Raw genomic sequence first — 14,786 nt, 5'->3', positions numbered from 1 at the left:
GGCTTGTTTATAAGGAAGTATCTTTTTATTACTGCATTATAACAGCCCTTTATATATCATTCCTTAAACCTAGTTAGAAGTTCTAGATCCTCTTTATTTTCTAGTTTAGTAAGCCACTTAGCTCTTAGTGTGCCTACTTTAGGCCTATTAGTAATTCTTTATATAAGTGCTTTATCCCTAGTACGTCCTAATATACTAGCTCTCTTATCTAGTTTTTGTTCTTACTATACGATAATCCTTTATCTAAATTCTTCTATGGTTTCTTTTAGTTTTTGCCTTATAAGTGGATTCTTAAAGTCTTCTTACTTCTTAATCTTAGTATTAGCCTTCTAATCTTTAGGCTAAACACTATATTCCCCTAGTAAGTCCTTTAGGTCTATATACTTATCTCCTAATTTAATTGCTATTTATACTATAGATTTTCTATTCTCATTAATAGTCCTTATTTATTACTTAAAATCTTAGTTCTATAGGATTCTTAATCCTAAGCTTACTTCTAGCTTAAGCTTTACTCCTACCTTAGTCTAACTAGGCTTACTTAGTGTTCTTATCTTATCTTAAGAGTCTTATGCCTATAAGAAACTCTATTCCAAGCTTATTCGTATATCTTTAAACTAAGCTACTACCCTACTCTATTAGTTTCTGTCTATTATAGGTCCTTAGGTATACCTTATCTTATCTTAAGAATCTTAGTTATCTCTTATCTCTTCTTAAGAATCTTAAGCCTTTGGCCTTTTACCTTTATTAAGTGCTAAAGTAGTTTACTATCCTACTTCTCTTACATCTTATAAAGCAATAGATACCATATCTAGTGGGGTCTTAATCCCTACTAATATTCCCTATTCTATAGTGGAATTATCCTTTACCTTTTATATAACATCTTTAAGGTCTATATACTCCTAGTAAGCCGCCTTTATTACCTTATTATTATAGAATATTTTGCCTTTATTAAATTTATTGTCCTTAATATCCGATTTATAAACTAGTTTATTAGTTCCTCTATACTCTATAAATTTTAGCTTCTATAGCTAATAGCTTACGCTATACTTAGCGTCTTTATAAATTTGGCATGCGTTATTATAATAAAACGCAAAACTTCTAATTAAATATTCTTTTGTTCCTCACAGTACACTATTATCCCTGTATATGTATATATCTTCTACTACTAGTCCAGTTCCCTTTATTATATAGTAACTCTAACTATCTTTATAATCCCTTACAAAATAACCTTATTTCCTATAATTTATATAAGCTCCGTTTTTAAACCATTAACTTTGCTATAGAGTCCGCCTAAACGTCTTCTACTACTAAAATCCCTAGTTTAGCCTTTGCTCCTTAGTCCTATAATTACTAGATCCTTAATCTTTAAGTTTTTACAGTTTTTTACTCTATCTCTTATAGGCTTTTTTAGTACCACTTAGGTCTATTAGCTTTGCGCCGTACTATAGTTTCTAACTTAGCTTTAGTTATTGCGTACTTTGCGCCTTATATAACTATAGAACTCTATCCTAACCTCTCTTAGCCTACTCCCTTTAGTAGATCTAATTATTAATCTTAATTACTTAATCTATTAATTCCCTTAGGGTATCCGTATCTTCTATTAAGATAATTACGTCCTAGACTTTAGCCTTAAGTCCTTATTTATACTATACCATAAGCGCCCTATTATTCCACTCTACTTATATTACTAGCGTTTAAAATTATATTATATACTTAATTGTTAAGGTTTATTACGTAATATTCTAAAGCTTCCTTTCCGCTATAGTTGTCTCTTCTAGGTTTTTAAATATCTGTATAAGTCGCTCTATAACCCCTTTTTAGCTTAAGAATATAAAATCGCACTTCCTAATTAGTAGTCATCATTCCGTTTACCTGTATCTCTGTAAGGTAAAATTTAAACTACTTAAGTGCTCTTCCTAATAAGAATAACCCCTCATAGGCTATTTAATCTATAGGTATTAGTAGCTTAGCCCCTTTCTGCGTAACTTTAAAGTGTATTTACGTAAGGAATCCTTTAAGCTTTAATCTTTCTCCTAAGTACTTTTTAATTAATAGTAGCTTAATCCTTGCCGCTCCTATTCTATTAACCCTTTCTTCTATTACTATATTATTAGCTATTAACTAGTTAACTATCTCCTATAGCTATCTAACCGTTATAGGTTGTTAAAAGTTAGTATCCGCTATACTGGTGTTACCTCCTAACCTTAAAGTAGTTACTGCCGTTAATAGCGTCGTAGTGGCTGCTTTTAGTGGCATATTATTTAACTTTTTATATTTAATATCGTAACTAGGTAGTAATTGTGTAACGGAACCTTATAGCAGGAATTACAATAGGCTCGTTATTGGGCTAGGTATATAGGTAATATAAATTAAAGTTAACAACGTAATAATAACTAGTGGAGTGGTTGCCTAATAGATTAACTCTAATTATATTCTAAGAATTACTATAAGGAAGGAACTATCTAGGTAGGGATTAAGGGTCCTTAAATACACAACCGTACTCCTATAAAATCCTTCTTATACATAATATACGTGTGCTTTATCTGCTTTATTGCGGATTATATAGATTATATAGATTATACAGATCACCTTACATGACCTCGGTTACCATTCCTCGTCACATAGTTCTACTGGCTCCATTCTGGACCGTGCCTAAATTAACCAACTAGCTTCTTCTGACTCTTTCCTAAGTAGTCGTAATATTGTACTTAAAGCGTCCGTAACACGCGACGCGTCTCTTTATTTAACTACTAAAATAACCATACTATAATTTAAAGATTCCTCTTATACGGAGGGGAGAGTTTAGCTAGCTATTTAAGCTTTTAAAAAGGGCCAATTTTAGAGCCTTTAAGCGGCTGCGCTTATATATAACGCCCCCATTACAACTATTTAACGCCGCGCTCGCGGTATTTAGTTACAACATAATTCTCAGCCATTAAACCACAAACTTTCTTCTACTAAGGAAGAAACTCTAATATAATAGATTTAATCTATAGATTAACGTGGTATACCGCCTACGACGGCATCCGTACAACGGTTAGCGGACCTTCTTCTTACTTAACGGTTGGAATCTACTACCCCATAAATAGTCGGCCAAAATTAGGTATAAAACTTTGTTAACCGCTATAACGAAATTAAGTCTAAATATAACCGTAAGTATAACTATTAATAGGCTAAATGTAAAGATCTAGATATAATTTAAAAGTGGTTTTGGTATATATGAAGCATAATTAAGCAGTACAGAATTACAGCGGAAGATATTTATAACTTTAATAAGACTGGCTTTTAAATGGGCGTAATAGCTACCGTAAAGGTTATTATAGAATTTAAAAGGCAAGGCCGTCTAGTAATAATATAGCCAGGGAATTAAGAATAGGTTATAGTTATTAAGGCAGTTAATACACGTAGATTTATATTACCTCCGCTAGTTATTCTTAAGGCAGTTATACATTAAGCGGCTTAGTATAAAGACAGGTTACTACTACTAGATTAGATAATTAAAGTTAGCGAAAATAGCTAAATAACTAATAAACTTAGATTAACCTAGTTAACGGACGTTTTTAATAAATATATTAAAGCTTATATAGTTAGTAGATATAGGCTGCTAATCCTTAACGGTTATAATAGCTACGTTATGCCTAAATTTAATCTTTACTGCTCTAATTACTCTATTATCGTTCTTTACATACTCGCTTACTCATCCCATCTACTATAGCCACTTAATATTAGCCACTTTTTAGTCTTAAAGTAGTTATACGGCTAATATATTAAATGGCTTATATGGCTTAGCATATAATATATTAATAAATAGGAGTTTCTACGGCTATACCAATAAGCTTATACGGAAGCACTACATAGTAGCAATATCTAAGGTGGATTTGCGGCTATAGGGCTCATTCTATACAATCCAGATTATGTTTTATTACGCCTTTACGTCCAACTTCGCACACTAACTCCTTTACTTTAGTCCTAGAATAGAGCCATATAGATATCTAAAACGCCATATAATATTACTAAGCTACAGTATTAGACGCAGTTAATTAAGAGCTATATTAAGCGGCGTATATAAAGCTTACCAAGTCTAACTAAGCAAGCTCTAAGTTAGTTAGTTAAAGGCTATAAGATGGCAATGCATAGCGCAGTACTACTGTAGTGGGGTAAAATGGGCCTCTATTTAGTACCTTGGCATTTTCCTGTATATATTAAGCCTTCGGCTTCTCTCCTTCTCTTTATTACAACCTACCGGAATACACTCTTTTCTTTCTTTCTTACTAACTGTTCTACTAACTAATTACAACCGACCGACCAACCGACCGACCGACCGACCGACAGACTGACTGACTGACAGCACTGTGACTTTCCTATCTTAGAGAGGTCGTACCCTCCCACACTACTTATAACCAAAAATAGCCAGTTATAGATAGAGAATTAGCGGTAAAAGAGAAAAGAGCTTAAAAGCGGTCGTATATAGCTAAAGGAGGAGTTTTAACGATATTAGATAGGCTATCTTGTATATAACAAAGTAAGGCAGTATAGGTAGAGGTAGGGCAGTTATTAGCTCTACAGCTATCGCGGCGAGCACCACTAAGGTATAGCCTATGTAATTCATTAGAATATAACGCTCGTATATACCTAAGGCATTAAAGCAGCATTTAATAAATATAGAAATTAAATATATTCGTTGTTGGTTAAGATATTAGCCTACGAACCTATCGGGTACAAAATGGGTCGACCACTCGCTTGTAGATCACGTTACAACTAAGGTGGTTTAAGTAAGGCGGTTTATCTAAGTTCTGGAAAATAATTAGAGCGGGTACTCGTAGCATTATTAGACCAGTATGGGGGTATATAAGGAAGATGGACTAGTATATAAGATATGTTAATATATAGATAGGGAAAAAGTAAAATAGTCTAATTGGCAGACTAGTAAACTTTATTTACTAGTATATTTACTATACTAGTCCCTTATCCTTGCCTACCTATACTAGTATATACTTTATATTAATAGACTCTCCGCACTAGTCTAATTTATATATAATAGTTTATTATTTTATTATTTATACTAGTCCTAGAGCTCTAGCTAAGTAATCCTAGTCTGCTCTATATATTAGTCCTACTTAGTAATCTTATATACTAGTATACCTTTTATACTAGTCTAACTTTTATAAGCGAAACTTCCAAGGTGCTAAAAACGGGACCTAAATATTAATTACTAAGTCTAAAATAAGCTCTAATAATAATAAGACCGAAAATAATCCGCTCTAAATTAAGAGTTTAAGGCGAGGTTAGGAGCGGAGTAATTACGATCTAAATAGCACTTAAAAAACACACTATATTATAATTTAGTATTTAGCATAAGTAGTAAATACTAAAGTATCTGCGTTACTGCTTATACTAATCTAGTTATAGGCTGGTAGTAGATAATATAGGCCATCAGATTTACACGGGCAACTAGATTTATATAGGCTACTAATTACCTTACTACTTAGGTTTTATATATATTAGACTAGCTAAGCCGATAAGATAACCTAAACATAGTATAGAAATAAAGTAACAAAATATAATTACTGGATTTGTCAAGACTGAACTAGTATAATATAGGTTTAAGTAGGGTATCTTAAGGAATATTTCTTCCTCAGAATAACCCTAAATCAACTATAGTAAAAACTCTTATAGAGATTTTTAGTAATTACTATAACTTAGCTAAAGGCTATATTATAATTAAAGTATCTATTTTCTAATTTATAAAAATAAAGCGATGTAAATACTAATTAAATAGCATACTTTCTCATAAACCCATACACATGGTGGTTTTGGATAAATCTTATTGCGATAAGTCTTGGCATACCCCAAATAAATTTTCAGTCGCCTCCTTCTTCCTTATTATATAAATATGGCTTTAGAAGTAAAATTAGAAGCTCTTAACTCTATTAATACCTCTAAATTAAAAAAATATAAGAGGTCGCTCAGCCCTTTTAATATAGGAGCATACCTGTTTACTAGGCAATAATAAGCCCGTCCGAAATAAAAAAGCCTACCTTTTATTCTATTGTAAACACTACATAGAGTTATACGCTATATAGTTAACTTCTAACTTCTAAAACCACTTGGCGTTAAAGCATAGTATTACAGTTAAGCCTAAAACTAGTTATACAAAAGAAGTAATACAGGGTTAATTAAAAGACCTTTACCTTAAAGCGTCGTCTTAAAATAAGATAAAAGAGCTAGATTTAGAAGTACTCCAAGCGGTCCTAAATAAGAAAGTTATTAATAAAGCCCTTGTTATATTAATTGTTATATAAAACTTACTATTTTAGATAGTTAAGTGGCTAGAGTTCCATATTCTTCTATAGTTAATTAATTCTAAAGTAGACGGCCATATAACTATAGCCCATTTAGTAGTTAGTAAAAAGATTTATAACTTATAGCTATTACAAAAGGATATTATACAAAAGAGGCTGCAGTTTGCGCTAATAAGTATTTATCTCTCCGTTAATATCTAGACCTCTCTAAATAATTACCTTCTCCTCGCAATTTACGTCCATTTTATTAATAGCCAGGAAAAGCCTATAAACGCTCTTCTTGGCCTTTATACAGTAGCCTTTTATAGCGGAAATAAGTAATAGAATACTCTCCTTCTAGTGCTTAAGGGCTATAGGATTATATAAAAGCTAGGTGCTGTTATATCTAATAACCATATTACAAATAATAAGCTTTATCGTATAATAAGCGACTAGCTTCTTTAGGAAGAAGAAATTAAATAAAATCCCGTCAACCAACGGATCCGCTGTTAGGGCTATATTCTTAACCTTACCGTATAGGCTTTCCTCTTTAAAAACTTAATTAGTTTTAATAATATTAAGTTATACAAAGAAGGAAAAGAGTTAGATCTAAAAGAGGAGAAAGAGAAGAGTAATATATTTTAGAAACTTGGCGCACTTAGAAAGCTTTATAACATTACTATATATACCTATAGCTTAGCTAGTCGTATAAGGGAGTTTAAAGGCCTTACAGGGAGAAGAATTCCGCTTAATAATTATATAAGATGGAATAGCTGGTATTTTATGCTTAGCGTAGTAATTTAAAAAGAGTCTGCCCTTAATATATATACTAAGCGTAACCTTAATACACTTAAAAAGGACTATCTTAGTTTAAAGAACTAGGAGGCGCTTTATATAATAAAAAGTTTTCTTTAAATATTTTACTAGGTAACCCTAAAATATTAGGGACACAAAGCAACGCTTAAGAATGTACTCTTTATAATAGATGTTATAATTAAACACTTTAATAAATTCTAAGTTAGTTTATCTCCCCTCTCTATTTCCTAATTTAGCTAATATTATATAATAGAAGGAGTTCTCTAAACGTATTAGAAATGCTTAAAATACCTTTAATAGGTATTACTATTAAACAGATAGCTCGCCCCTTTACGCCGCTGCACTTATTCTTTATTTAGCCCATTATATAAGATATATTAAGCAGGTTTAGAAGAAGGAGTAGCGTAAGCCTATACTTAACAGCATTAAAGAGCTTTAGGAAAGATATTAGAATAGAAGTTTTATGCTTAGAAGTATATCGTTATACAAAAAGCTAGCTCTAGCTTAAGACCTTAATAAGTTTAATAAGATTGCTAAGGATCTTAATAGTATAATATTTCGACCAAAAAGTCTAGACGAGTATAAGGACTTTATCTCTAAGACGCCGTATAAGATTTTAACAACTGTACTTTAGTGGTAATCTTAAGAACAGCAATAAAAGCGCTGGCTACGGCTCTCACTTATGGCAATTAAAATTCTCTTAATTCTAGCAATAAGTAATAAGCTAGAAAGAGTCTTTTTAGGAGGACGTTATATAGTATTATAGGAGAGAATGTAGATAGATTTTAAAACTTTTAAGAAAACAAAGTGTTTAAAGAATTGGTATTAGAGAAGAACTATAAGAGAAATAAGTAGTTTTTCTTTAAGCATTTAGCTATTATATAGTTGGGGGGAAAGGTCTATAATATCCGCGATATCCGCAATATCCGTAATATCCGCAATATCTATAATATCTGCAATATCTGCAATATCTGCAATATCCGCAATATCTGCGGTATCCGCAATATCTGCAATATTAATAATATCTACAATATCCGCAATATCTACTAAATTCTGCCCAGTTGGGGTAGAAAAGCTCTGCATAGGGCACTTTTATCCTTATTAATTGCGATATTTATACGTATTCTATTGGATAAAGGATATTTTATGCTCGCTTATTCGCATTATCCAAAACCACCCTACCCACACATAAAATCCATACGTGAAATCCGCACGCGAAACTTATAAGCAAAACATATAAGCTAAACGCTAACAGCCAGCTAACTCTAAAGATAGCCACTAAAAACCGGCTAAAGATATATCGCTATAGGCACTCCCCATTACTCCTAACTATTATAGGTACTTATTATATAGGTACTCCTTAATATTATAGGTGCTCTCGTTACCGTAGGTACTCCCTTATCGCGGGTACTCCTCATTGTCGTAGGTACTCCTCACTATTGGGAGTACTTACTAATATTGAGGGTACTCCCTATTATGGGTACTCCCTTCTATTAGGGGTGCTCCCCGTAATTATAGGTACTCCTACTTTAGGTACTTATCGATATTTTAGGTACTTATTAATACTGTAGGTACACTAAGTGCTAGCTTTTTGCAGCAGCTCGCTTTAGACTAGGGTTTATCGTCTACTAAACCAAATTTAATTAAGTATTAGGCACCCGAACTAGCCTTACTATTAGCAACGTGTCCTTTTTAAGAGACTTTTAAATATATCTAAGTACACACCACGAAAACGTATATATGTATATTTTATTATAGCCATCCACTCCTAAGAATAGGCCGTTACTAAAATTTAGTTAAATATATCCTATTACTAAAGTACTAGCTCTAGTTTAGGGGATCTTTAGGAGTATTTACTTATTGAAATCGGCTTGTACACTTACTGCATCTTATTCGCTTGGGTGTAAACGTCCTATCTCCCTTATAAAACGGAGGGAAACGCCACAAAAACAAGGGTATAGCTAGAGCGGGTCGGCCGCCCTCCCTACTAGCGGTGGTAAAGCGCAACCTATACTGGACCAAAAACACGCCTAATTAGGATGTTAGTGTTATATTACTAAAGTATATATTATATCTAATTAAGTACCTTACTTGTTTTGTCTCTCCTTAGGCCACTATTACGCCTTAGAATAAATACCTAGGTACTAGTATATAGCTAACTTCGTTAGTCTGCACTATAGCCTATTTACACTTCTTTTATCTATAATTAGGCGCCTAAGAGTCTACTCTTAACGCTAATAATCTCTTCTTAAAATTATACCCTAGAATATATATACTGCGCCTAGAGCAGCGGCTACTTATAATATTTATTCCTTTTTTAAATCTTTACGACGGCCTTATATAATACTAATATAGTAGCTCTATTATTATACCTCGCAGTTCTACCTTAACTAAGTTTAGAGTAAAACAATTTTATAATATCTATATATACCTTATTATTAGATGGCTATAGACACCTAACTATATACTTAAATCTAGCGGCCTAAAACTTATTAATAATATAAAATACTTTATCTAAAAGCCTTATAGCCCAGTTCTATATAGTTAAGTAGGCTAAGAGGTATATAATCTTTACCTATAAGAGGTAGGCCTAAGATATCTCGCAAATACTTAATATATTCTACCTTAGCTCTCAAGTAAATATCCTAGCTGTTTATAGTATTAGACTACTTTTAAAAGGGTTAACTAGATCTAATACCCTATAGTAGACAAAGTAGGTAATATTATACTCTTAAAATTAAATTATAGCGCTTACAATATCTAGGCACTTTAGAGTCTATATAGAAATAAAAGGAACTATAGCCGCTATAACCTTAGATCTCTCCGCTCTTGTCCCTAAAAGATTACTTATACTAGGGGTTTTAGGTATAATTATAATAGCTACTTTTTAAAGATTATAGTAAGATAGAGTAGTAGTCTTAGTACACTCTTAGGCATATTAAAGGGCTTTAATTATTAATATATAAGACAAAATAGCTTAGTAATATATACTTTCCATTAGTCTAGTAAAGATATTGCTGGCTAAATAGAAAGAGAAGGAATTAGTAAAGCTAGTTCTAATCTACTAAACCCTTAGTAGGTCTTCTGCGGAAAGCTATATATAGTAGTAAAACTTATCTAATATAGGCCTTATATACCTACATTATAGCTATAATAAGAAGTAAAGGTAGGCTTTATTTTTGCGGCTATAGTCGCTTAATAAAGTTATAGTAAAGTCTTAATTAATCTAGTCCTTAACTTCGTATACGCTTAACTTAGAAAGCGGGACGACCTTAAATATATTAATAATAATAATAATAGTATCGCTCTAGAGGTTAGTAGTATTTATAATAATAACACTGCCTTTTATTAAACAGCTCTATATCTATTTAGTAGTAAGGCTTTTATAAAATTATTAAACCTAGAAAGCTATTAGATATCTTATATATACTTTTTAAGCTTTTACTTCTATTTACCTTATTAAAGCAGTCCTCTGCGTATAATTATCTATAATATTTTTGGCAGGCTTATTTACTTCTAAATAAAGACTTTTATATTGCTTATATAGCTAGGGATGAGCTGCCTTTAATTTAGAGGTATTACTTTAATTATCTATAAAAAGGCTAAGAATTACTCCCTGTTTTTACTTTAGTACCTCTAGGGCTATTTTAGGCCCCTTACCTATTTAGAAAGTAAAAGAGTAAGCAGATATAGCTAATCTAAAAAAGTAAAAAAAACTATATATTATTAATCCTAATAGTCTAGAGACCTATTATAAATATAAGGTAGTAAGTTTATAGCCTCTACTAAAAGATTATAGGCGCTTTTAAAGTCCCCTTAATTTTAAAGCAGCTAAAGCGCCTAAGTAAAGGCGCAGATATAAATAAAGAGAGCTATATTTTTATACTCTTAAGCCTATTAAATTACCTAAATAGCCTTCTTAAGGTCTTTTATCTTTCCTATATATTTATATTAGCGACTAAGCTTATTTCCTAAATTATTTAGCCAGCCTATAAGGTCTAAATAATCTTTAGACGTAATATTAACCGCCTATTATACTATAAAAATAGTCTCTTTAAGGTCTTCTATCTTTCCTATATATTTATATTAGTAACTAAGTTTGGTTCCTAGGTTATTTAATATAGCTATAAAATCTAAATAGTCTTTAGGTATAATATTAACTACCTATTATATTATAAGAATAGCCTCTTTAAGGTCCTCTATCTTTCCTATATATTTATATTGGCTTTTAAATTTAGTTCTTAAGTTATTTAGCCAGCCTATAAGGTTTAGATAATCTTTAGTTGTAATATTAACTACCTACTATACTCTAAGAATAGCTTCTTTAAGGTCTTCTATCTTTTTTATATATTTATATTAGCGACTAAGTTTAGTTTCTAAGTTATTTAATATAGCTATAAAATCTAGATAGTCTTTAAGCGTAATATTAACTACCTATTATACTACTTAAATAGCCTCTTTAAGGTCTTCTATCTTTCCTATATATTTATATTAGCGACTAAGTTTATTTCCTAGATTATTTAGCCTCTTTATAAGATTTAGATAGTCTTTAGGCGTAATATTAACTACTTACTATACTACTAAAATAGCCTCTTTAAGATCTTCTATCTTTCCTATATATTTTTATTGGTGACTAAATTGGTTTCCTAGGTTATTAGTATAGCTATAAGATCTAAATAGTCTTTAGGCATAATATTAACCGCCTACTATATTACTTAAATAGCCTCTTTAAGGTCTTTTATTTTTTCTATATATTTATAATAGCGGCTAAGTTTATTTCCTAAGTTGTTTAGCCTCCCTATAAAATTTAAATAGTCTTTAGGCGTAATATTAACTACCTACTATACTATAAAAATAGCCTCTTTAAGATCTTCTATCTTTCCTATATATTTATATTAGCTCTTAAGTTTGTCTGTTGGGTTATTTAGCCTCCCTATAAAATTTAAATAATCTTTAGGCGTAATATTAACCGCCTACTATACTACTAGAATGGCCTCTTTAAAATCTTCCATCTTTTCTATATATCTATATCGGTTCTTAAGTTAGTTTCCTAGGTTATTTAGCTAAACAGGGAGATCTAAATAGTCTTTAAGCGTAATATTAACCGCCTACTACGCTACTAAAATAGCCTCTTTAAAGTCTTCTATCTTTCCTATATATTTATATCGGTAACTAAGTTTAGTTTCTAGGCTATTTAGCATCTCTATAAAATCTATATAATCTTTAGGTATAATATTAGCCGCCTACTATACTACTTAAAGGGCCTCTTTAAGGTCCTTTATCTTTCCTATATGTTTATACTATCTTTTAAGTATAACCCCTAGGTTATTTAGCCTCTTTATAAAGGCGTTATACTCTCCTTATATCTCTATAACAGCCCGCTTCCCCTTCTTAATCGCTTCTTTAAGGTCTTCCTAGCGCTAAAACAGTTTAACTTTTAACACTATATAGTATATATATAGCTCCGCCTTAAGATTGTTATCTTCGCCAGCCACTGCGCTAAAGATAAGTTTAAAGTTCTTAAGTAAATGCGTATTAAAGTTGGTCTGGTTGTCTATGGTTGTTAGATATAGAATGTGAAGATTAGTTTAATAAGATATTTAGCGATCTACTCTTAAATCTCTATTGTTTACAGCGGTATAGCAGGTCTATTATAATATTTACTTGTTACGCGGCGCGTTTTAGGCTTGCTTTTACGATAAAGCTTAGCTCGCAGGATATAGCGCAGCGCGGCTAACCCTAGGTGGCTTGATAAAGCCTCCTAGCTATATTAGAAAAAATTGTTATACGACCTTTACACCACTAAAAAGGCGTCCTACGACATTTTAGTATACCTAGTAGATTTATCTTTAGTCGCTATAAAGAGGACTCTAAGTATATAGAAAAAGGAACTTTAAGATTATTTACAACTAACTATATATAAGAGACCTACAGAAATGTTATAACTGGAAGTAGATAGTAGCAGAAAAAAGGTAAATATATAGGCGGCAAAAGTTAAAAGGCAAAATCGAATTGAATAGAGTATATAATATATAGCACTAGTGCCTTTAGGCTTAGAGCTTAGCAGAATATAATCTTATCCAATAAAAAGCCTATTTATACCTTTCTATATCTTACTTTCCTTAATCTAAAGTTCGTTAGGTATCTATGTTAAGACACGTATAGATATATTAACTAAATGCACTAATATCTACTAATAGCTAAGACCAAAATCTCTCCAGATCCTATGGCGTATTTATTATAGTTACCTTTTAATATAATCTTATCCTTTAGCTCCACCTTAATTATGTCTTTAATCTTACTTTAGAGATACCTCGGCCTATTATACCTTTCCTACTATGTTTTCTTTATAAGTATTATCTTATTAACTTTATTGCCTATAAACCATCTATAATGGACTTTGTAATACTGTACTGCGTATATCTGCTCTCCTAGCGCTATAAACTGTCTTTGCTTATCTTCTATATAACCGTAGAAGCCACCAAGCCTAGGATCTACTATATTACTAAATAGTATAACTACGACAAATGCTGCTAGTGTTATCGATACTAATATCGCCAAGTTCTTACTAGCAGTGCTTTACCCTTCTAGCTATTCCATTATTTGAGTGTTTAGCAACGTGTAATATACTACTACAGCATAGATATCTTCCCCTTTATTAATCATTCTCTTAATCTACTTGCGGGTTTCTCTAGATTGTATAGTATCTTAAAACTATTGTCTAGTGTTGTTTAAGTAGTACGTCTTGGCTTAATTAGCTGTAATCCAAATTAACGCTTTAAGACGCTTTGAGAACGAGGAGGAAAAGAAGGTTATAAGCTATAATACTACTTTTTATTAGTTGACAGAATAATAAATACTATCTTACTAAGTTTGGATTTTCTTAGTAATATCGGGGCTGTGTTACGGGACACCCCCGTGACACCTTGCACACGTCCACCTGTTTCCACCGACTTAGCAATTAGAGACTAACTGTAAAATGGCAATCTGATGGCAATCTAGCGGCAATCTACGGCATTCTGCCATATTCTGCCAAGTTCCACCGAATTTTGCCAAGTTCTGCCAGGACTATAACCTAAACCCTATTCTGCCCTATACACGTGTTAACTAAGTAACTAAGTTAACAATATATGCCCTTTCTTCCCGATCTCCTACCTTCTCTCCTTATATAACGTCTTGACCTTATTATACAGTTTATGTATATAGCTTAATAATATTTACTTCGTTATATATTATTACTACTTATACTTACTTCGTGACACTACGTTGCGTTAACCACTCACACTACTACCCGAAATGGAAAACGTACCTAAAGCCCCCGTGACGGCCGCCGATATTATATTTATCCTTTAAAAATAAATAGTAAGTATATAGAAGTCCTTTATAGAGGCCCTTAAATAATAATAAGTTACCCTAACTTAATAATAAGCCGAATAAGAAGCACGGTATTAGAAAACAATGGAAGCCCTCTAAAAAGAGGTCCGTACTCTTAAGATGCCTATGCTAGAACCCTAAGACTAAACACTATTTCTAGAGATAAATACGCGAAACGTGAGTCCCGAACCTATAGTAGCTATTTACCCTAAACAAACTACCGTATTGTAACGATCTAAGCGGTTACCTAACTCCCTGGTATTTACTAGTAAACGATAAGAGCTCTAATTATTCCTAAGCTAGCTAAAAAAAATA

The 14,786-nt window shown here is 31.8% G+C and overlaps 2 protein-coding genes across 2 annotated transcripts; both read right to left on the bottom strand.

The window, feature by feature from the left end:
* Positions 1–11,812: 11,812 nt before the first annotated feature.
* Positions 11,813–12,511, bottom strand: K441DRAFT_567233 (uncharacterized protein; the record flags this gene model as incomplete). Its single annotated transcript, XM_067643789.1, has 3 exons — positions 11,813–11,935; positions 12,218–12,340; positions 12,473–12,511. Coding segments are annotated over 3 exons (285 nt in total), but the record flags the coding sequence as incomplete, so codon positions are not given.
* Positions 12,512–13,433: 922 nt separating this feature from the next.
* K441DRAFT_566587 (uncharacterized protein) lies at positions 13,434–13,646 on the bottom strand (the record flags this gene model as incomplete). Its single annotated transcript, XM_067643749.1, has 1 exon — positions 13,434–13,646. A coding segment is annotated over one exon (213 nt), but the record flags the coding sequence as incomplete, so codon positions are not given.
* Positions 13,647–14,786: the final 1,140 nt, after the last annotated feature.

This window comes from Cenococcum geophilum, assembly GCF_001692895.1.
Source record: "Cenococcum geophilum 1.58 unplaced genomic scaffold K441scaffold_28, whole genome shotgun sequence".
NCBI classification, from domain to species: Eukaryota; Fungi; Ascomycota; class Dothideomycetes; order Gloniales; family Gloniaceae; genus Cenococcum; species Cenococcum geophilum.
This window is presented reverse-complemented; position numbering and strand designations above follow the sequence as displayed.